Below are 24,991 nucleotides of genomic sequence, written 5' to 3'. Positions count from 1 at the left end.
CAGGTAGGAAACATATTTAATATGAAGTTGCTGCAGTAAGGCAGTAATAGCTTCATTACTATATGGCATTCTCTGTGCCTCCTTACTGTCTTGATATACCTTTCAGAAGCTCTTCTGGGAACCACAAGTGGAGGAAGAAGAGAATACAGTAACATGAGAGGAATTAAACTATCTAATAAGAAAATGGAGAGTAGGGCTGTAAGAAGCTATAGCCTGTATAGAAAAGAGCAATTAAACAGGCATATAGATGGGCAATGGAAAGCAGGAAGCACTGGGAGGAGAAGTAATTGTGGGAAGGAGCATCAGGATTTGGATTGAGTGAGGGGAGGCTGGGGGAAGAGGAAATGTGCTCTGAAAAACAACCAGCTGTTCTGGGATCCCCGTAGGGCCAGAACATCATCTTAGTGATCACATATTTATTTATAGCCTGTTTTCTTCTTGAGCTCTTATTCTCTTGGTGAAGAGCAGGTACATGGAAAGCAGAAGACAAATATTATGCCTGTGAAGTACCTGTTGCATTGGCTAGCAACAGCTCTACACCATTAATAATAGAGGGACAGCTTTGAAGCCTAGTGGACCTCAAGTTTCTACAAGGCTTAATTTAATTTATGTATGTTGGGATTCTGTATGCCTTCTTTTCTAGGTGGGCACCTGGCCCTTCTTAGTGTTAACAAAAACACTGGCTGCCGTCCTTGGGCCATGTAGTAGCCTAATGGGACGTGAGGGGCTTCTGCAAGTGGTGATGAGTGCTCTAATGCAGGTTCCTAGAAAAATAAGGGATCAAATGGCAAACAAGGAACTGAGTAGCACAATTCCATTTTTATGTAATGGAGAAAAAGGTCATGTTTGGTCAAGAACATGTAGCACAAGAACTGGAAGTTAGAATTGCTGTTGGAGGAAATTGTGTGCTTTTCATTGTAGAGACTACCTTGGAGCTCCTGTGCTGGAGGTTCTCCAAGGGCACTTAGAAACTGACTCAAGAATATGCCTTAAAGTCAAGCAGATATTTGGGATGGGGTGAGAGGGTTACCACCTGGACTTAAATGCGTAGGCATTTATGTGAGCAATAAAAATTAGCATGCTACTGGCCCAAACCTGCTCTTGTCACTGCAAACACTTAAACATTAGATAAGAAAACTGTCTTGATCTGAAAAAGAGGCTTACTTTGAAAGCAAAGAGAATTTTTCAGCAAGTTGTGAAGGAAATGGACTAGGCTTTTCTGAGCTATAGATCATGTAAAAAAGACAAGAAAAAAAAATCAGTCCTACTCTGCTTGGAAACACTTTCTCATTGATTTTTCTTGAGTCCGAGTGAAAATTAATTAAGTCAATTTGAAGTCCTTTTTCTTTTTAATAGTTAAAAATAATGGTTCTTGGCCTAGACTTTTGGTACAATTTTCTGTGGTTTCATGATTGTATGGCTTTGTTTTTTTTCTCCCCCATACATTTTTAAGAGATTCGCAGAACTGGAGACGAACTATGTCAGTAAATAAATTCTCTCTACTTTGTTATAGATGTTGCTTATAAAATTTAGCAGGAAAAAAAATGTCATGCAGGCAGAGGCATAATGAAGTTGATGTTCCTGCTGCACAACAGAGTCTGAAGGTTTGTATTGTGCAGCTTTGTGACTGGGACTCCCTGCTGATGTTGGTGGGACCGTCATTTATAAGTTGAACAGTCTTGCATGCTATTACAACTTGGCACATAACAAACGTTTTCACATAAAACATTGCTGAGTTACTTTCTGAATATGGTGGAATTCTTTGGAAAGGTCGGGGAGGTAATTGATCATATGCTGACAGCTTGGGGCAGTGAGAAAATGGTCAGATGGAGGGCTGGGATGCAAGAAAACAAACTTTCCAAGATGGTAACTGTCACTTAGCCAAGCTATACACACTTTAAGCGTTTTAATCTTTGCTCAAAACCTCAGCTTCTTACTCATTTTTTGCTGGTTCTCTGTGAACTCTGTTAAGATTTTGACATTTTACTGGTACTGATGCATCCACAGTATTCCAGGTGTGATCTTGAACTATAACAGGACTTCTTTGTAGAGCCCTTTCAGAAACTCTGCTGCTACCAAGATGGGTACTTTCAGAACTTCGATAATCTCTTTCATAATTCTTTGACCTTCGGGTCAAGGACTAGGTTTCTTTCAAGAACAGCTCAAAATGTTCTTTCCAGCTAGAAAAATAAGACTTCAATGTTCATGGGAGTTAAGATGGCAATCTACTGGGACATTGCGTATGTTTACAACAAAAATGTTTTAATTTCTCTGTGCTGTGATTCTAAGTTTCTGTATCAGAGTGGATAATACGCTAAAGAGAAACATACAGCTTCAGCACAAAAAGGATGAAAGAATCTATCAATTGGTTTCTAAGATCTAGTTTTCACTGTTCTTGTTTACAGCTATGTTTGTTTGCATATGCAGTCTGACAGCTTAGAATTATGGTAGTTGTCAGTCTCTCTGCAGGAAGATTGAGTATTTTGACTAGTCTGTAGTTATTTTTAGTCAATCCTGGGGTCATGTATACATTAATATATTAGCAGGAGAAGACAAGAGACAGGTGTAAGTGAGATTTTATTAATGACTTTAAAATGTAAAAGAATCTGTCAAAAAAATGCATGTGTTAATTTTACTAATGCTTTGTGACAGAATGTGGTCGTGGATCGAATTTTCTCTGGTATTCAGCCGACTGGGACACCTCATCTGGGTAACTACCTCGGAGCCATTCAGAACTGGGTGAATCTGCAGGAAGAGTGCAGCTCCGTGCTGTATAGCATTATGGACATGCACTCTCTCACCATGCCCAAGGAGCCAGCTGTCCTGCGCCAGAACATACTGGACACCACTGCTGCCATCCTTGCCTGTGGTATTGACCCAAAGAAGTGTTTCCTGTTCCGACAGTCACTGGTTAGTGCTCCTGTTACATTAGATCTGTTTCTCATGAAGAGGCTTTCCAGACACGTTAATCAATGGGCATAGCATTACTGAACTTCTTTATCATCTTTGTGTCAGTGGCCCTAGAAAATGTTAGCAATGTTGGATTTCAATCTTACCCCTTCCTGCTGTTTTGAAGTGGCTGAAATCATGATTGAGAAGTTCATTTAGTGATAAATACATTTTATATTTCCGAAACAGAGCTAGAAGCTTGTGCAGGTTATGAGTAATATACCAAAAAGACCTGTTGGGAGAGTGTTAATTTAGCTCAGTAAGTGTCACTTTAGTCACAAAAGGTTAACTCATAAAGGCATAAGCACAGTCTGTGTTACCATAAAGGCAAGTAAAACATGTCTCTATGGTTTCATATCAGCACTTACCACTTAACTGACCAGCTAAACAATATTTCCAACAGGTGATTGGCATGGTAAGTTTTGTGTCAGCTCCATCATAATCACCAGGGAGTGCCATTTTCTTCTATTTTTTTTTCCCTTCTCTGCTATAAGCTCCTTTTCATATGTACCTTTTTCCACCTGATCTGATAATTCTTATGTAAAATATTTGCATCTTCTGACCACGTCAAGAGGTACAGGGCTTACCTTTCTACTTGGCATCTGTCTGCGTAGTCTATCACATGCTGCATTTTCCTGGGACGCAGCTTAGTTTCTTGCTTGATTAACCCTCTGTAGTTCTCTCTAAACTGACAAACTTCTGCAGTTTCCCACAGTGACAGATGTGTAATAGCTTCTGCTCTTGTGAAGACATCTTTAAACTGATGTCCAACTTGCAACGGAACTGCAAAGTTGGTGTGCACAGGGTCTGAATTTTATCAGTGTGAGAGGAAATCATGGTATTACATTCCTCCTTTGAACACGGTTCTTTACAGGCAGAGTTTCCTGTGGTTGTCAAACTGCAAATGACAATCATAGCTCCATATCCCTGGTGTATATTGATATGATGAAGACAGATATACTTCCTGCTTCACTTTTCCTCTGTATTAAAAAAACCAGTCAGAATTATACTCAGAATTATAGCACAGATGTGTTTAAATTAATTTATCCTTTTTCAAATCTGTTTATCCTTTTAAATAAGTTAGCAGCTTGGGTTTTAATTTGGCTCTACTCCGACTTAGCTTCATTCACATTGATGCTGACATTAACTGGAATAATCTCAAGGTAAGTTACAAGGCAGTAACGCAGTAAAAACCAGTCTGGAGTTTTGTTTATTCTTGTTTTCAAGCAACTGAACTCTTCAATTAGTAACTGACTCTGTGTTATAACTAGATGCGCAGAAAATACTCTTCAGCCTAGAAGAGAGGTAATTTACAGGTTACGGTTAGAGAGTAATAAAGTAAAGGTTTATAAAACTGCAAGTGAAATGGAGAAAATAGATAGGGAACAACTGTTTTATCCACTAAAGAATGTGAACAGCAGGTACCAAAATAAGTTAACATCTGGTAGATTCAGCACAAGCAAAAGAATGCTGCATTTCATGAAGTCTACAATTGGGCTACAGAACTTCTTGACACAGGACACAGCACATGCTAAAAAAAATGTATGAATTCAGAAAAGGACTTTACAAATTAATCTGAAAAAATTGTTGAGGACTGTTACATACCTGAGGGTACCACTTTTGCAAGAAGTACTGCAACCACATTTGGGAGAGTATTTGTGCTTATCTGTACTTGAGCTCTTTTCTGATGGTTACTTTCGGATATGGATATTTGAGCTGTTCCAGTGTTGCTTTTCTTAGGTTCTTATGAGTCTAAAAACTAAACTACTGTTCTTCCAGGTCTTGCTAAAAGCAACACACAGACTTCCCTGGAAGCCATCAGATTATCAGTAAGAATAATCTGAAAGCACATTGTATCTTTCACAATATAACAATGTTGAGATTGAGTCTTTGAGTCTCCAAGAGAAAGTATGAGCCTCAAGATTGGAGGACTGTAAGTGATGATTCTACAGAACCAATACAGTCAACAAGCAATTAAAACTTTGGATTGCTAGACTTGAAGAATGTTCAGCTTTATCAAACAAAAGTTTCCACCAAAGATTATTCTGGTTTATGTTATGGTGACTAGGCTGGCCTCTGTTAAATAGACTATCTTTTATCCTAATTTTATGAGTGTTTTTAACTGTCCAGATACAGTGTTTTTTCTTATTATTCAATCTAAGCCATTAACTGTTTGCTTTCTGTGGCCAGTGTCTGCTGTCTTGAATCATATTCTTAGTAATACTTAGTACACATATATCAATACAACTTTCAGAAGTGGCTGATTCTAGCATACTTTTGTAAGCTCATTGTCACACTGCAAGCAGAAGAAGGACTATTACAGTTGTTTGTGAATGCAGACTGTTTCAGTAATGGTTCAGGCTGAAGTGGCTTATTGACGTCCCAAAAACAGGTCTATTCAAGCTGTATGTAGTGGTCAGGTATACCCAGAAATGCACAATGGTCTGTTGCAGTTGCATTGGCAGGACCAATCATTCCTCTGGAAGCAATTAAAAGAAATATCTGTGTGTAGCTCTTGATGCAAGGAAAGGAGACAGGAACCTTGCTAATGTGATTGTTGGTTTAGTGTGGTAATGAAATAGCATGCAATGGAATGTCATAATATTGAGGTGATTGTTTCTAAAAACAAAGGTATAAGATGATTGCAGCTACTGCTAATCAAAAAAGTTTGTTGCTTGATTTTGGGTTGGTAATTGCTCAGTTTTCAAAAAAGGAGCTGGTCTCTCCTTTTCATCCACTGTAGCAGTCTCCAAGTGTGGTCTAAAAGGCCACAAATTTGCTTACAAACATTTGGCTGAGGTGTAAAGCAAAGTGACCAAAACCAATTGCATACTGAAATAGGTTGTACTTCCAGAGGTCATCTGGAAAGCAGTGAAAATCCAGCTCCAAATAGAAAACTGGTTTAGGTATTTGGTTATGGGCAAAGTAGCTTTCTCTTTTCAATACCAGATCAAACTAATAATTGAGAGACTTCTCAGTAGATTAACATGCTACAATTAGTGCTGCATTTTCAGTTCTGTTGTGAAAATTCCCAAATCTATAGATCACAAAAGTGCTACTGCAGTTACTTCTGATAGGCGCTTCTCATTTTTTTTAAACATGCAATGAAATTATTAAAAAATACTAACTTTTTGTTTTAATCACCAAAACCAGCTACAGCAGATGACTGGTAACACTCTAATTCTGTACTGGTATATAGCATAATTAAATTCTTGCACTGCAAAAGTATGCTGGTAATGGTAAGCTCCCATTAAGGGAATTGCTCATACAGTCACTATTGTAAATGCTCCTGTGTCCTCTTACTTCCTCTGGGTTAACTTGGGCAAGAATGGTCTAGAATTGCTGAAGAGGGTTTTGTTTGTTTATTTGTTTGGCTTTTTCTGTTCTTTCTGTTGCTGCCTGTATTGGTTCTCTGGAATATGTTTGCCATATGTGAGAAAAAATATTGGTTACCCTGTTTCTCAGAAGGCACGCGCATTTGGTAAGGGTTTCACTGTCAGTAGACTGTTTACAGCAGGGTTTATGCAGATCGTATCTCTAATCCAGAGCTATCTGAAATACCTGCCTCCATAGTTTTCCCACATTTTATCATCCTTTCAATACAAGCAAGAGAAAAAAGGCTGAATAATCACAGGTTGACTACTGGGAAGAAGTGTGGTGAGAAGAGATACCTGTCATGTTTACACTAGACTCAAAAGGTGCTGCTACAATAAGGATACAGGTGAAGCTGTCTTGGAGTCCCAGAACTTATTTCAGTGATATCCTTGCCTTGCAGGTAAAATGAAATAGAAGTCAGAGGAATTTTGCATAGACTGATTTTTATTGTATTGCTTATACAGTGTATGGCATCTGTTCTAATGTATCAGATATGCAGCAAGTTTCTTATAAATGGAAAGTGCTAGTTTGATGACAATTAGATTTATATACTTCGTAGAATCTACCATTTGTAAATTATAGATTTTTTATAATATATATAAACAGAAAGTTAACGACTGGCTGTATATTTGGTCTCCATATGTGGCAGCTCACCAAATAACCTCCCACACTTTTATTACCATATACAAACTTGAACTCTTGCTTAGGGGAGTAGTGGCTATGAAGAGCAAGTGGTGATAACTTGAAAATACTTAGAAGCAAGAAGGATGATTATTAATATTTAGGGTAGTATTTGGAATTGCATTGTCTGTGAAGGGTTATAAATGAGCACATTTAATTTGAGTATCTATGAAAACACAATTGTGGAATATGTTGGACACTAGAATGGCCTCCCAGTGAGAGCAGCTCTTTCATTGCAGCTTGATTAATTATATTTTCTTAAGTAGGAAGACAAGTCATAGGAGGTGACAATTTCTGTAAGAATAAAAATAAAACTATATGCATATTTCAAAATCATGCTTTTTATTTGGATCACAGCTATAAGAGAAAATAATGTTAATATAAGCTCTGAGTGGCTGCCTTTGCCTACTAGGCATAAAAGTAACGGAATAATGACCTATAAAACATGTCCTGAGAATACTAGAAGAAAGAGCAAATGTATTCCTTAAATTGTACCATAACTGATAAAAGCTGTAACAGTCGTCTTTCATAAAACCCTGAATGTTTTATTAAAAACAAAAAGGACTACAGGGGAGAGGGAAATAAGGAAGACAGTAAGCAATCTGCACACATGGTAAGCTTATATGGTATAAACCATTTTCTCTGATTCCTGGCGGGTACAATACACATTTCAGTTCTTACCCATAACCATCTTGTATCTCATCTGCTTCACAGTCAAAACAATTTTAGAAATGGCTGTAGCTTTTATGTGGTCTCAGGCGGTTCTTTCTGTCCACCCACCTATCGTAGTAGACACATGGTAAGTGTCCCAAGAGAAACTAAAATTCCGTCAGAGTTGATTCAGCAAGCAGTGGTTGATATGCTGCAATATGCTGCACTAACACTTCTCTGAGGAGTTCTGTGAGTTTCTGGACAACGTAACATTCAGTTTCAGGGCGGAAAATTGCAGTTTTCAACCTTCTGGATGGGGTGATTTATTTTTTGAGTATAATCAGCTGCAGTATTCTTGCAGTGTGCAAGCAAATTGAAGCAGTAACTCTGGGAGGTGGGAATTTGCCAATTTGTCTTAGCTTTAACTCCAAAAGCCAAAATACAACAATTTAAATGTGCGCACTAACTGTTTCACTGCTATTATTTTCCAGAAATATCCAGCTGCTTTGTTTTGTGGGCAGAGTTTGAATGGATTCACACTACTTCTTGTCCAATTTTCAGAGGGGCTTAAAAGCTTCCATTGCGTCATAGCTTATAAATTCATTTAAGTACATTAATTTAGCATGGTCCATTGAAAACTTCCTGTTGTAAGAGGAACTATGTGACTATTTAATGTAGAAAATTATTCTGCTTCTCTCATCCCTCGGTTTTCTCCCTCATAGCACTGGACTAGACATAACTAGAGCTCAGCGGGAAGAGAAGTATCCTTTCCTTCTTCTTTAATTTACCTGGTTTATTTCATACTATTATGCAGCTGTTATATGTTCCTCTCTTCGCCAGTCTTCTGGATACCCCAGGCTAATTAGTCAAACAGGAGAATGTTTCTGAAAATAAGTTCATTTCATAATGAATAAAAGGAGGGAAGAGAGTTCCTGGACCAAATTACTGTGCTCTGTCTGGCTTTATAACCAGTATAACTTGATTTCAGCAGGGGTACTCTTGGTCAGGATCTTTGGAAAGGAGAAACAGATCTTATTTCCATAAGTTTTATCAAAACGAGGATAAGTTATTGAATTGTTTAAAGGTAATAGTGGAAGCTGTAAATACTGATAGATTTACCGATGATAGGTAGATAACCACCCCCCTATTCAATACATTGCTTAACATGTTTTACGAATCAGATGCTGCCTTTGTAACTGTGAACATATCCACCTACACTTGAATTATTTCTTTGAACAGGAATTTGGGATACCATGTCAAATTTTCTGTCATTAAAGTATCTCACTGGGCTTTCAGTTACTGTGTGCATTTGATTCAAGAGCAGTCTGATTTGTCTTGGTTTTAGCCCTGTTATTCTCTCTAGCTGTGTAGTATAAAGAGGCATTACTAAATATCTTGAACATATTATTTACAGCCTTAGGCATTAAAAAAATCTTACCTCTTATTCAAGGAAAACAAACATGAGCAGCATTTGTTGCTTAAAGGCCTCTTAATTTTTTTGGAAGCACTAACTGGTGCTTCTAGGAAAGACAAAAATAATTTCTAAAAGGGTTTCATTTCTTTTGAGATTTAGGACACTTTCCCTTCCTCTCCTCAGATTTCTCTTAGTACATAGCTATCCAAATTACCTCCCCACACCTGTGTGTTTGTGCTGTCAAAATCAAATCTTTGAAATTTATTGCCCGTTTAAAATGTAGCCCATCATGAGGTTACACTGCTGAGGGGAAGCTGTTTCCACGTAACAGACACGCAGCAGATTTGTGGTGCCTTACAGAGAAGGGCTATAGGTTGCAACTTGAGGAAATCCATCTTGAAAATGAAACATTGTGTCTCTTTTTGCAGGAAGCCACTTCAGTTGCCAACACACACTTTGTATAATAAGCCTCAGAAAGCTGAGTTTCAGTGTTGCTGATTGGCCTCCTTTCAGATCTGCTCACAGTGTCCATGCCTTTCCCTCCATTGTTTTTCTTGAATCTCATTGCTTACTGTCTTCCTCAGCTGTATGTCTCAGCATGAGAAGTCATCTAGAATTATTTGAACTAAAAGTACCTATTGGTTTTGCATGTATATATCAACTGTGGCTGTGGCCAGGGAATAGCAGCAGTAACTCAGTAGGGAATAGCCAGGATTGAGGACAAAGCCTTCTACATAACTGCTCATTATCATTTACTAGTGGACATCCCTGTTAAATAAGCGTGCTTAAAAAAAATAAAAGGAGTCTGACTATGCAGACTCAGGCTTGTTGGGCCACAAGGAAGGAATATAAGTAGCTTGCTCTGGAGATCACTCTTTGATTAGTGATTAGTAAGCCAGATCGTGGGGGATGCTTTAATGCAATGGAAATTGAAGGAGGAAATGTGTCGCTAGTAATAGCAGGGAGATGACCATCTCCACCCTTTGAGAATTGTTGATGGTTTTTACAGACTTGCAACAGATTAGGAAAGAAAACTGTGTTAAAGTGTGTGAGAGCACAGACCGGGAAAAAAAAGAGAGAAACTTGATGTATTTACTGAGAAAAGCAGAGGGTATGATTTGGACTGTCTAAAAATGGATTCACTGTATGGATCTGGTTAAGCTTTTTTTGTGAAAACTGCTAAGTGGGAAATAGTTGGCTTTGTAAGGGAAACAATAAATAGAGGACTTACAAGACTGTTAGTCCTCCAAGTATTTTCAGCTGAGCTGCAAGAAATATTTCCTGAAAAAAATATTTATATTGAAAACAGGCAATTATATTCTTTCAGGATACGAAAGTAGCTGGAGTTGACATGAAAGATTTAATGATTTAGATAGCTATTTTTCAGAGTTACCAGTGATTGTGACATTCTTGGAAACTGGTTTGACATACAGTTCAGGAACTGTCACTGGTTGTAAGTTTCGTTTGTTGGAAATGTAATTCTGTTTTCCTGCATTTTGTAGCATTTTTATACTGGGGTATCTGGGGGACAGAGCACTGCTGAGAAACTGATGTCTTCATTGAAGAAGAGCTAAGCTTATTATTATCTGTTATCTTTTGGGAAGGTGAGGCATTCCTGAAGTATGTTGTAGCTCCAGAGGGTACTTCTGTTATCAGATTTTTTTTTTTAAATACAAACAAAATTAAGTTCATGTATACACAGATTAGCCTTATTTGATTGGAACTCTGTAGAATCTTACTTGCTAGAGTTGTAGTTAGATTTTGCATGAATTAAAAACAAAACAAAAACAAACAACAACAACAAAACCAAAACACCAATCGTATTACACTTCAGCTGTCCACATATAGCCTTTATCAGGATGGACACAGAGATAAAATTTTTGGATGCAATAAATTGTGTCCTAGTTTTACAGTCAGTTAGAAATGATGCCATGCTACATTTACTTTTGAGTGATGCACGGGACCCAGTTCAGGATGTTTTAGTGGAGGACTGTCAGTAGTAGAAATATCATTATAGTGGTGTGTAGCATTGTGGCTGGAAGAAGCAGGCCAAATAAAGTGCGTGAATGTTCTATTTCAGGAAAGGGAGCTAGGCGTCAGAAATAAATAAGCAAAAGGCAAGAAACCTACAGCTGTCCTGGAGATCATGTTTAAAAACCAAAACGAACACCTGATCTGTTAAAACCAAACCAAAACAAAAAACCACAAACATTAAAGAGAAAACAATAACAACAGCTAAATGTGTGACACCACTCATGAAGAAAACATTGGTCCAGCAATGGAGTCATCATTGGCAGTTCTCTGAAATCATTGGCTCAGCCCAAGTAATTTTCAAAAAAAGCAACAATATGTTATCGTCGCCATACCATCCGGAAGGGTATTTAGAACAAGACAGAAGTGACGTTTTGTCACTATAAAAAACCTTAGTGTGCCCATATCCTGAATACTGGGTAGAGCTTTGATGTTGACATCTCAAGAAGAAAGTTGTGAATTAGAGATGATACAAAGAAGGGGAATTAATGCTACAGGGGATAGAGTAGCTGCCTTAAAAGGAAACATTTATTATAGAATTCTGGGATGCTTCAATTCAAAGAGGAGAAGGCTGAGGTGTAGATGCAATCAAAGTTTACAAAATCAGAAAAGCACTGGATAAGCTGAATGTGGAATTGTTCATCAAATCGTGCAATACAAGAAACAAGTGGCATTTAAAACTATTAATCAGTTTAGTGAATAAATAAAAGTACTTCTCTACACATCAGGTTTGAACCTCTGGAGCTTGTTGTTTCATGTACTTGTGAAATGGGCAGGATCAGCAGGTTCAGAAAGGGATTAGACGCATTCAAGGGGAACATGGATACTAACAGGAATGGGCCAGGGATAATACATTCTCATATTCCATAGTACAAAAATTATGGATGCTGAGAAGTACAGGGGGGGAAGATTCTGTAGGAAGCAATAGGCTCATGTGCTTGCCCTCAATGCCGTCTCATGTTACTACTCCCAGAAACAGAGTGCTAGGCTACAGCTACCTCTGTTGCGATCCAGTACAATATTATTTCTTATGTTCTGATGTTTTGGTTGTTTAAAGAAGACATTTGCTCAGAATTTTAAATGGACTCAGGGCAAGTGGCTGACTGAGTTTGTTGAGAGAATGGCTTCTCCTAATTGTGATCCATTGATGTTGCTCAGTGCCAGAAAGGAAGAGTAGGTGGTGCCTTTATTTTACTGGTATCTTATACATCTTCACTTCTTCCAGTTTCTATGTATCCGAAGTTATCCAATCAAAGTTATGGAGTACTGTAGCTTAATGAGTAACCACGTTTGAGCTGATGCACAATGACCGACCAAATGCAGCAATTACCTGCCCCTCTTGCCAAGTAAAACTCAGTAGCTTAAACCATGATTTGGTCTGACAAATGATTTGTGGTTTAAGCCTGATCCACAGACCAACACACAGTCAGTTACTGCAGTTTGGGTGATGAATGTTAACTCGTTAGGCTCCAGTACTGAAATGTTTTCCAACTGAAATCTCTACCCTTCTGTGCACTTTTTAATATTTTCTCACTTTTTTATGAGGCTTTTTCTTCACAGTAGTTAGCACCCTAGCCTTACTCAGGAAAGGACTCTATGTGTTTGAGGATGAGAAGTATAAGTTGCTAGGACCCGGAACTGTGGATTCAACTCAACAAATTATGTTTAGATCGCTTGGTGCTTTGGTAACTGATGTAATGTCAAAGACACTGACGCAATGAAACACACGTGCAGTCTTGGCTGTGGAAGCAACGTCTGACAGAGCTGGATCGATGGCTGAATAGCTTTTAAAGGGAGTCCTTGTCAACACAAGGGCAACAGAGCACCATCTCCTCTCTATCCGTGACTAGAAGAAAGGAATGAGAAACCACTTTGAACCAGATGGTGATTCCTTCTAAATGAAATAGGGGTCTTGAGCTTAGTATTTTCTATAACGTTCAGTTCACTCTTTGTATCTTGCAGAAGGTACATTTGGTGCATCTTGCTGCGCTTGTGCACAGAAGACTGGAGGTCAAACAAGCATAAGGAAATTAAAAGAAAAAAGACTGTGCGAAGGGCAGAAAGAGGGGAAAGAGAATCAACCTGGAATATTTAATATCTCTAACTGCTGAGCAGTTGTCTTGAGGTTGGATACCTCTACACAACATTGACAGCCTAAATAGTCTAATGACTGTTAGTTAGAAAATTACTACATTTAAAATGTGACAACAAAGGAATTGCCATTAACAAAGCTACGAATTCTTACTTGTTAACAAACACTTTACTGCCTTCCATCTGGGTTATTATATCATGTGGCAAACATGAAGCTTTGAATATCTTTGAGATAGTTAACATGCACTTAAGTATCCAAACCTGCCAATGCTGAAAAAAGTGAATCAAACATGTAAACAAAAGAGCAGAAAACATATCAACTTTTTCTTTTGACAATTATTGTATATATAACTAACAACAGACAAAATGACAGGAAAGAAATTGAAGAACAGCATCTGCATGAGCAATGTTTGCCTCTTTTACTAATCCTAAAATGAATATTTGAAATGCAAAAGCTGAAGAGTGTATATAAAGAAGCTAAACAGGGATTCATCCAAAAGAGGTGGTTGCACAGCACATTTCTTGTCTTTGCCTGTAGCAGTTTTCCTCTTTGCACGAGGGGGGCAATCACTCTGTTGTCTTTCTGAAACTATTAAAATTCCACTATCACTGCAGTCCTGAGAATGTTAAATGGTTTGTTGGATGAGCTTAAATGGGATCTTCATTTCTCTCTCATCTTTTCAAACCACCATTGTAGTGAAAGGTATGTGGAAACCTAATCCTTCTCTTTCACCTGCAGATCAGTATTAGATTTGATAGGATTGCAGAACTGAGGGATAAATAAAGCCACTGTAATTTGACTTCAGCTGTTATCCCTGTTTTGCAGACAGGTCAAGGTCATGAAGACCTGTTGATGCACCCAGAGCCCTGACAAGTCTCAGCCATGTACCTTCTGTCAGTCCAGTACCCCAGGAGCTTCACTTAAGCATAGGCCTCCAGTCTTCATCTGAGCTATGTCACAGTGTACCTGTGCTCAACCGTGTCATTGCTGCCCAAATAATATCCCCGAGCTTCAGGGATTGACCTCAGATGTGACTGATTACTATGTCTGATGGTCACCAGACTGTCACCATCACTACCCCTGCCCTGATGAAATACTGCAGGACATTGTCCTGGTCATGGGGGTGACTGCTCTTTCCTGGCTTGTGGCTGTCTGCACCCACAGCCTCGTGGGGCAGCCCAGCTCTTCTTGCTCTTCCTTGTGAAGGACCTGTGGTTAATATAGTGCCAGACACGCTGCAGCATAATGCAGCCTAGGCAAGGACCAAGGGCAATCTGGCATGAGCTTAAATGGGGCTCCTGGAGCTGTGGGCAGAGGGTATCGTGGAGGGCTCAGGTGAGGCTGGTGAGGGCAATTAAGGGAAATTTGTACATTCAGGACCATGATGCGGAAGAACTGAAGCTCAAGTGACTTACTGGCACTGGAAATAAGAAAAACAAAGAGATTTTGTAACTATTAATGTATTATCTGAAAGTGTGGGGATGCTGTGGCACAGCGGCTAGTAGTTGGTTAGTTTATGTGTGTTCAACTCTGTTATTGCTAAAGCATTTTCTTTCTTTTTTTAGAATATGAGTGGATAGGATCAAGAACCTTACTGTGCTGCTTAAGTGTAGTGTGTGCAATACCTGTAGTGTCCAGAACTTCCCATTAGCATGTCACTTAACTCTACTGAAAAAATAATAGACAAAGATAAATAGTTTTCTGATCTATACTGTTTATTCTGATCTACTTCCGATACTATTTATCTGTATTGATTTTGATAAAATATTCACATAAATGTAGAAGGTTAAAATACATTCTGACCTTGTGTTTCCAGGTTCCTGAGCATGCAGAACTTGCGTGGATTCTTGGGTGCTTAACTAACGTGCCACGTCTGCTACGGTTGCCCCAGTGGAAGGTATGGACAGTTTCATAAATAGAAAGGAGATGAAAGGAATTCAGTAGAACTGCTGTCCTTGGAATACTTGTTATCTGTGAAACACCTTCCTATAAGTAAAAGTAATTCTTTGGTCCTTTGGTGGAAGGAGGAAAACGTCTTTCCAGGTCTGTTATTTCAGTGAATGTTTTTCTGCTGGAAGCTACAGGATAGTAATTTTGGCAGAGACTTGCAGAAATTGTACTAAATAGGAGAGTTGTTTGATGTTGTGAAATGGATTTTGCTATAATGCTTGGAGTTATTTCAATGCTTATTTAATAAATTCAAAACAACTACAAGATATCATAGTGGAAACCTTGAGTCTTACTGTTTAAGGAGTTCCATAAATAGCCTTTCTTTTTCCACCGTGAATAGTGGCTGTTCTCTAGATTTGATGGAAGAAGGTGCAAGAGAAGCATATGTTGAAATAAGAGTATAGAGATGATAAATATTAAAAATGCGCTGAGTGAGAAAGTTAATGCAACTTAAATGTTTGCTTTTACAAGTTTCAAGTATTCGTCTTTTTAATCTTGGTACTGCATCAACACGACTGCATCAACTGAATTCTTGCATTTGATTTCCTTGTATTTTAGCATTTAGTAAGCAAAAAAAAAAAACAAAAGGCAGGAGAGAGAAGTATCAAAAAGGAAAAAAATCTTAAGAGCAGTTTGGCTTGCAGAGTTCAGAGCAGTCTTAAATGCCTCCAGATGTTTTCTTTTTTCTTGTTTTTCTTCTTAATTAAATAAAAACAGTAAAACTTAAATACAGCAACCAGCGTTAATGCATGGCATAGATTAAAGCCAACCTTTTCAAACCTGAGGTTCTAAAGTTAAGCTCTTAAATCCAACTTTGACTGGATTGACTTTCCAAATCTACAAATAGGTTTTTCAGGTGCTAGTCTTTGCAGTTTAGGTCCCCTGAACCCTAGGTACTTAGAGATGTAGACACAAGACAGGACCTGTACAAGAGAGTGAGAAAATTCTCAAGATAATTATTTCATGAAGACTATTCAAATAAGATTATAAGGCTTTTGGTGTGCTTAACTATTGTTAAAAGCAAAAAGTAGATATGCCATTGCTAAAATAGTATCTGTACTCTGACTGTCTTGGTTTAAATGATCCATAACCTAGAGCGGTAAAGGACTTCAGGACAATGGGGATTGCTGGGAGCAGCGTGAGTTACTGGAGAGAACACTGGGCTTTGCCTCTGTAGTTCTGGGTTCTCCTAGCTGTCACTGACTCTCCTGGTAACTGTGTGACCACTATGTCTTGATCTCTTTTCTGTGAAACACGGGTATTAATGCTTTTTTATAGCTTATTATAAAGCATTTCAAAAACTTACTGCTGAAAATGATATTTAGAAAGTAGGGATTATCAATAATCAGTGTAATGACCTAGCCTGATTGTTTTGCATTTATAATTATCATCTTCAGTAAGGTTACAAACAGAAAGAAAACACAAGCCTGTTTTCTCCACACTACAATGTCAGAACAGTGTAGGGAAATTCTTAAATATAGGACATAAAATGAGATGCATGTATTCACAAGGAGTAGATTTTTTATGGTACACTTTTCTCTAGAGTTACATGATAAGTTACTCGAATTAGTCAGAATTCTAATTAATTAAAATCACAGTCTTTGATACCATTAACCAAAAGGGTAATTTCTTTCTGTTTTTCTTTTGCAAACAGATGAAGCGTGCCAGCCAGAATAATGAAGGAACTGTTGGTTTGTTGACTTACCCTGTGCTTCAAGCAGCAGATATTTTGCTGTACAAGTAAGAGGCAGAATGTGAGCCCACGAGCAATGTCTGTTCAGCTGCATTAAAATGAATGTTCATCAGGTCAACATGCTAAGTTATTAAGTGGGGAAGCTGGGTGTGATTAGATCAGAAGATTGGAAAGGGATGACAGCTTTTTTACCTGTCAAGTGGCTAGCTGAAATCTAGCCTGGTTGGAAAGCAACTGAAAGGGCTGTAAAGAGAAAAAGCTGGTCACTTCAAAACAATTCGTAGCAAATTATAACACATTGATGTTTAATTATACATATTACATGTTCACACACATACTTTTTTTTTTAGGTAGTTATGCTTTATTTCATGCAGTGTATTGTAGAGATACCTAAGCTAGCTGAATACAGTATACCCATATTAGTGTGGGATTCTGTGTAGACCTGTTGATACTGATGAAGAAGTGAGTATTTTACTGCATCTTGTGGCATCTGGGCTAATTCCATTTTTTTCTGTGGTGCGCTGTGTGCTGAAGTGGAAACACATCCTAATGAGGGACTGGTGACTCAGTATGCCTAAGTTTGTAACCTAGCTGATAGAACTTGTAGTACATTGTCATGACTAGTTATATTTCATAATATGTTTTAAACTGTCTCAATAAGTAAATGTCAAAGACAATGCACTATGTATTCATTATTTTTATGTTCTGAGCATATGTACTTTGTGGAATTGTTCTGAAGTGAAGTTGTGAATATTTGTTGGGACAGAGAGGTAATACAGAACTATGAAGGCAGGGACTTTAGAAGGACACGCTAACTAAGTTTGGCAAACTGTTAACCCAGAAGTCCATCTCGAGAAATGTAATCCCAAGTGATCATTAGTAAGGGAAAACAGTGATGTTACGAGACTAGTAGATGATATTTGAATTCACTTGAATTTTAACTGAAAGTAATGGGAAGCAAAAGTCAGAACAAGTTTGAACACTAAGATAATCTTTTAAGCAGTGAGTCCCATTCGATAGTCAAGCACTGTTCTAAGTCTGAAATATAGGCAGCTTTATCAGAAGTCACCTTGTTTTGATTGAGCTCAACCATGTATGTCTGTTCCATTTCTAATAAGATCATGTGATTTGTCATTCCTTAGTGAAGCCTGTGGTTCGTTTGCTACCATGTGTGTTAACAGCAGGCCATCCAGACAAAGCACAAAACAAGAAAGTGAAAGAGAAACAATATCTCTTTGAAGAAATTTGGCATACTATGTTTTAACAAAAAATGTTTTCATGTAAAAACATCATATATGGAACAAGAATCAGGGAGAAATGGAAACACAGGAAGGGAACAGCAGTCATGAAGAAGAATTAAAAACTGGAGGAGAGGGAAAAACAGTACTAATTCAGATGAACCAAGGATCAAAGAGACAGGAAAATGGACAGAAGGTAAATATATCATAGAAAGGAATAAAAATAGTGCCAGGACAGAAATATTTTACAAACAGCAAGGAAAAATGCAAAGAATCATGCAGAAGCATTTACAAAGACAATATGTTTTCTGTTTAGTGGCAAAATTTGTAAATATGGAACTGTTTTGGCATATGGAAACATTTCTTTTGACCTGCTTAAAGCATATTGACTATGGTAGCTGATTTTGTTAGCTGTAGGCCACTGTGATATCCTCTTGGCTACTGTAACTGTTTTTAGGTTGCCTTGCTGACTGTTTTGTGGGGAATAAAGGTGGATAAATTGATTCCTGGATGTCAGCCCAGTAATTCAGAATCGGAAGGAAGGAGTACCGTGTTGAACTGAAATTTTCTGGGAACTTTAAAGATGCATAGTGAACTTTCTTATGCTGGAACATATCCAGGATTCAGAGCTGAATACACCACAAGCCTTAGGAAAAAAAAAAATCTGCTGGGAGAAGGGAGAGTAATCAGAAGCTGGCAAGACTTCAAGTCTGCCTCAACTAAAAGAATCATGCATTTTTAGCTAGTATGATTAACTGTGGGAAAGAATCACCAGGGGAAGTAATGGATTCTTCACCTCCTCATGTACTCTGATGCAAGTTGTGTTTTCCTCCAGAACTGCATTCAGGCTATTGAGTTCAATACAAAAGATCAAATCATCTTTGATCCTAACAGTTCTAATCTGTGAATGATAACACTTGTGGCAGTAGAGGCACTGGCTCACATGATATTTACATGATTGTGACCCATGAGGAAGGACCACTCTCTTCTTTCCTTCCCCTGATAAATCCACAGTACTTACTTCTCAACAACAGTTTTGTTTTCCTGAAACTTGACAAGGCAAGGTACTTGCACTTTGTGCCTTGCAGATCTTTCTTATTTTGTTTACTCACTGTAACACGTGCTCTCTCATCTCCAAATAGACAGCAAGAGATACTATAAAAACCTTTATTTGAGCTGGATTTAATGTTTTGCTCTTATTGATATCTTTATGGTATGTTTTTGTGAAGGGCTATTTTTGCCCTTGGAGATGTACTTCAGCATAAAGAACAGACTCATCCTGGGATACAGTCAGTTTGAGATCTTGTTCCCGTAGCGTGTATGTCTAGCTGGGACCGGGTGTTTGGCTCAATCTGACCCTCAGTCATGGCAGAAGCTATGGCAGTCTTGAGTAACGCTTCAGCAGAACCAGAGAGCTTTGCTGAGTTTCCTGTATCTGTCTTTTATTAAAAGGTCGACACATGTTCCCGTTGGAGAAGATCAAGTCCTGCACCTGGAACTAGCCCAAGATATAGCACAACATTTCAACAAGAAATATGGAGAATTCTTTCCTGTGCCCAAAGCCATTTTAAGTGAGCTGGTCTTGGTTTTGTTTTTGGTTTTTTCCTCCCCCCATAACTACACTTCAAGGTTGGAGACAATTTTAAATATTGTGGAAATAGATTCACGGACCAAGAAGAGGGTGCAAACTGATGCTAAGGGAGTGGAAAATTAAAAACTGACAACAAGAGACTAGAGGCTGTGAAATTGAACTCCCAAGATCGGCATAAGACTTTACAAATCCCTGATAGAGGAATGTATGCGACGTCTGGTATTCTAGTCCAGGGGGCCAGATGCACTCGGCTGCTGCCAGTCAGCCTTGCTCTTCAAGTACTAGACCTTTTAAGAGTAGGGCCTCTGCTCCATGTTGGTAGTTCAGGAGGCATGTAAGGAACAAGCTGAGAGACTCTAGCAAGCAGAATTCTTCAGTGTCTGAGTGGTAGATGTTTATATTAAACATGCTAAACAGCTTGTAGGTTTATTGCTACAATGCTCAAAAATCTTTTAGGTGAGTTTAATATATACTTGCATATTTCAGTAAGGGTCTCTTACAGAGCTTAGACTTTCCACTTTTAATTGTAGACTCCAGGAGACTTATAAGGAAAATCTTCTCAGCCGTTTTTAAGCTATAGGGTCGTAGGCCGGGGGGTGAGGAGGAGTCAGATGGCACAAATGGCATGTTTGTTAAGAAACATGAAGAATTGGACAAGGAAGAAGCATTGCATCTTTATTGTAAGTAATGTAGAGGAATGCACAGCAGAGACCTTCGCCCCTAAAAGGGCAAGGAGCTCTCACCTTAGAAAAGATGGGCTGTAATAAACCTTTCTCAATTTTCAAGCCTCAGTGACAAAAAATGGTGTTAGACTCATAGTGGAGCCTACAGAATACTAGATATTGCAAGCTCTGCAGTTTCTAATGAAGAATTAAATACTAAGTATTGTAATGAGGAGCCAAGTGTAGCCCATGATTCAGATGAGACTGTTTCCCAGGAAATAAAAAACTCAGTTGGGGAGGGGAGCAGAACATATAAACTTTCCTCATGAAAAGCATACCTTTATAAGTGCACAAGCTATATGCAAACCAATGAATTATCGTAGGTGAATGGAGGAGTTAGGTACCTATTCAGACTCACTGACTGTAGGCAGCTAAGATTACCTGGACTTCTTCAAGTGTACAGAAAATAAACAGACCTTTCCGAAAGGTGATTCAAACAGAGCACTTTCTGGGACAGTCTGAATTGCACCCTGGAAGAATGCTTCTCCTTTCACTGAGTACACAGACCATCTATGAGGAGTATGTGGGTAATTTAGTTGTCTGTGTGAGTGGTACTAGATCAGTGGTACTTTGTGTATGATGTTTCTTGGTGAAAGACTGAAACAGTTTGTGTTGATGCTGTTAAAGAAAGTACTTTACAATATTCCCCTAATGCTACTATCCTATTTCATGTACGCGCATATATCTTAGTAGTTTGTACAATACCCACACCTCTTTTGTCTGAACAATGCTCTCCAACGGAGCTGATTAGTGTTCAGTTAGGGAACATTTAAAAAGTGTCTTTATTAATATTTAGGAGAATTACCGGGAGATTTTGGGTGAAAGATTTTCGTAAGGTAAGGAGATTAACTGTCCTGGGATTCTTTTTTACCAGTGGATTTAACCTGCTTCTCCACTGTTACAGAACCTTTCAGTAATGTGCAGTCTGTGCTCTCTAGGTAACTTGTCCCCAGCACCAAGAATGCAAGGGAGGAGAGAGTTTTGGGGGAAGATCAACACGTAGCCCCAGAAAATATTAGGAAATCTCCCAGCTGAATTTTCTGCTTAGTGAGAAGGGGAGAAATGGAGCAGGTTTTCCTTTAGCTTATGGGAGCAGAAAAGTGGCTTAGAAGGACAGGGAGGGCAAAAGGACTAAGCAGGAGTATATGCACTTATGCTCACAACTTGTTTTTAAGCAAGGAAAAACAGAGAAATTCATCATGCTGCTACAAAGTGTTCTTAGCAGTTGTCATAAGAAACTGTTGTCTGTGTGTGTGCGCGCTCATATTTATTCCTTTTTTTGCTTGTTTAAGGTACAACAAAGAAAATAAAGTCTCTCAGAGATCCGACAGTGAAGATGTCCAAGTCAGACCCACAGAAGTTAGCAACTGTTAACATAGCGGACAGCCCTGACGAAATAGTGCTGAAATTCCGCAAAGCTGTGACTGACTTTACCTCCGAGGTGACTTATGATCCAGCTGGTCGCCCTGGTGTCTCCAATCTGGTGTCAATTCATGCTGCAGTAACGGGGCTTAGCATCAAAGAAGTGCTGCACCAATCTGCTGGTCTCGACACTGCTCACTACAAAATGGTGGTAGCAGAGTCAGTTATTCAAAAATTTGCACCTATCAGGAATGAAATCAAGAAACTCCAGGAAGACAAATCCCATCTGATGAAGGTTTTAAATGATGGAGCAGAGAAAGCCAAAGAACTGGCTGGCCCCATCTATCAAGAAATAAGACATCTGGTGGGATTTCAATAGAAACTGCTGAGTAGTTGCAAGGACACTTTATTTCCTGGGGCAGATATTTTGCTTTTTGTATCTTCTTAATCATTTTGCTTTGAAACAAAAACTTTTTCCTGGAAAATCCAAGTAGGACATTGAAGGTGTTTGCGTTTAAAAATGTGTATGAAGCCAGATATTTCCAGTGGGACCAGCATTGAACTTGTCTGGATAAGCAAAGAGGGAGTGCAAAAGCAGTCATCATTCACAAAGAAAACCTGCAAAAGCAGAATATAAAATTGCCCAAATGGGGTTTGGGTTTTACCGTTGTCTCCTGCAAGAAGCTAAGGTATAGGCAAGCTGATCAGAATCTAACAGAAAGATTTGTAATCTCAAGAACATGTTTACCTGTGCATGTGGTCTTGTTACAGATGGTCAACTCCTTCCATTGGTAATTACTCAGCATTGATATGATGGTTGAATGTGTTCTTGGATAACCAGAATAAAAGCACAGTTTTACAGATCAAAATGCTCATGGTGATGAAGAGAAAACTTACTGCCTCTCCCTATGGTGTCTTCAAACTCAGTGTATTTTTGTATCTGTGTCTAGTTTGCGTGAACTGAGTCGGTGTGTCTTACAGGTATCTGTACTCTTAAAACTCACTGTGACTACTGTGCTAGATGGCCTCTTTGACAATCATTTCAAAGAATCAACTTGAATTTCACTTCTGCCACCTGTGCCATCCTGCTGGTCAGATGTAAGGTACTTCACCGTGAAAAAGAACATGTGTTTCAACTGCTCCTATTCCACCTGCTGTTTGGTTTAGCAGGGATGCTAGGCTTCACTTACAAAACGTGCAAGAGAAAAGATGTAATCCTGTGTGAAAGAAATCTTAGAGAACCTTGAGAAATCAGAGAACTTTCTGTAAAAATTACTTGTTTAGAAAATTATGCTGAGGTCAGAGACAGAATGAGATTAAATAGATCTTTATGAAATCTCACTACTGAGCATCAAAAGAACTCAGTGATGGGAGAATGGTGTTAGCCTCCCCTGATCTTAGGCCTCAGAAGACCCACAGACTGGGACCCATGGGCTATGGCATTTGTTAGGGAATGTGTGGCAAAGGGGAATTGCCAAAAGGAGATTAGATTCAGGAACAATGCTTTCTTCAGCAGAGACTCCAGATGATGATTAGCCTCCTATATTAACTCTGGCACTCCTCCAGCATCTGCATACATGGCTGCCTCAAATAACTGAAGTGTATGTATATTGTACATTATCCTGGAATTTGTTTGTAACTCTTAAAGATGTGGTTAAAGTATACTTAGTTTTCAAACTCCATGATCCAGGTTCTCAGATTCTCCAGAAGACCTTGTGCATAGTTCTGATTTAGTGTGTGTTTACCTACAAACAATTCAAGCAAAACTCCTTAGCAAGATTATGGTTGCCTCCATATAAGGTTAGGGAATTCACATGAGTGAGCTGAAGATTTAAAGAATCGCAGTGAAATGGGATCCTTGGGGACTGATCTACATCTCAGTGTTTTGGGACCATAGGTTATCAGAGCAAGTGGGTTTTTTTTTATCCTTGGTGGGGACCAGCATGATCCTGACAACAGTACAGCAGTAAATAGTGCTGATGAAAGCCATTATGTCAGCTTATGTAGGAACTCTCTGATTTGTTGAGGGCTGTACTATAACATGAAACTTTAGCTTCTCTGGTCTCTACAGTTTGCTAGATGATTATGTCAGCAGAAATCTGTTTGGAAACAATTAGCCAACACCAAACCTAATCCTCAGATCCAGAGCCTTTGGATGTTCTCCCAAAATGAGGCTTTCCCAAAACATCTTGATTTTTATAAGCTACAATACCAATTTCAGTAGTTGCTGTAGGACCAGTAAGACCCGGAGGTCTGTTCTGAACAATTCATTTGTATTTTTCGTTACTGCTCTGATGCATGTGCTCCTTAGCCCTGTGGCTTAGGAATCATGACAAAATTCATAGAGGGTCTGTGTGTGGTTCTGGCAATAGCAACAATATGGACCCAGGTGGGTTTGAGTCTTGAATCTAGTGAGCATGTTCTTTCAGTGGTCCAACTTGGTTAGATTTATGTTCACAACAAATTAATATTTCACCTGTACTTATGTCTCTGAGTTTTTGGATGCTGCTTACGTGTTTGTTTATAACTGATTGCTTGACAAAGAGTCTAACATGCTAGTATAGGGATTCTAGTGGAAAAGGTTTGTTCAGGAAAGATGTTACCTCGCCAGGAAAACAAAAACTTTCTGCTGTATTGGCCTATCTAATTTCCTTTAAATGATTTGGTTTTTTGCTTCTTTCTGAGTACACTTTGCAATAATAGTTGCCACAAGAATGTTACTTTATTGTGTAGTCAAAAGTCTTGGAAGGAGCCAGGCATCTCTTCTCATCATTTCACAAGTCACTTACATTGTGGGACTCTGCTAGTTGCTTGAGCCAGTTTCAGGTGAAATGCTGCAGCAAAACTGTGGTCTTATGTGACATCCATTGATCTGATTAAAGTTTTTGTGTTTTCATTTGCCTTTTTTTTTTAACTGACTAGGTTGTGAGAGAAGACTTTTGTTAAACTTCTGAGTTTCCAACCAAACTTTCTATTGCATAGTCCTTTGGTGACCAGATGACAGCTGAAGTAATGGAAAATTCTCTTTATTGTCACAAAAGATTCTGTGTTGATTAACACTGTCTTTTCTGTCAGTTTTGTTGGTTGTGCTAATGATCATATTGTAGAAGATTTGACAGAACAGTATTTTGGTTTGTGCCAATGAAAAATCATTCCACCTGCAGCAATCTCACATTATTATGCAAATGGCAGGTTCATTGATCATTTTGCTTTTTAGGCAGCAGCTTTCATTTCGTAATTAT

The 24,991-nt window shown here is 38.6% G+C and overlaps 1 protein-coding gene across 2 annotated transcripts in view; it reads left to right on the top strand.

Annotated features, from left to right (window-relative positions):
• The window catches only part of WARS2 (tryptophanyl tRNA synthetase 2, mitochondrial), a 44,271-nt gene extending 19,626 nt beyond the window's left edge, over positions 1–24,645 (top strand). For both annotated transcript variants that reach the window (XM_065846466.2, XM_065846476.2), the window contains exons 2-6: positions 2,653–2,910; positions 15,010–15,090; positions 16,798–16,883; positions 19,527–19,645; positions 21,680–24,645. In XM_065846466.2, the coding sequence (XP_065702538.1) occupies positions 2,653–2,910; positions 15,010–15,090; positions 16,798–16,883; positions 19,527–19,645; positions 21,680–22,128 (993 nt within the window). In that variant the 3' untranslated portion in view covers positions 22,129–24,645. The remainder of the gene's footprint in view (positions 1–2,652; positions 2,911–15,009; positions 15,091–16,797; positions 16,884–19,526; positions 19,646–21,679) is intronic.
• Positions 24,646–24,991: the final 346 nt, after the last annotated feature.

This window comes from Patagioenas fasciata, chromosome 1, assembly GCF_037038585.1.
Source record: "Patagioenas fasciata isolate bPatFas1 chromosome 1, bPatFas1.hap1, whole genome shotgun sequence".
In the NCBI taxonomy this organism is placed as follows: domain Eukaryota; kingdom Metazoa; phylum Chordata; class Aves; order Columbiformes; family Columbidae; genus Patagioenas; species Patagioenas fasciata.
The sequence above is the reverse complement of the archived record's forward strand: the minus strand, read 5'-3'. Positions and strand labels throughout refer to the sequence as shown.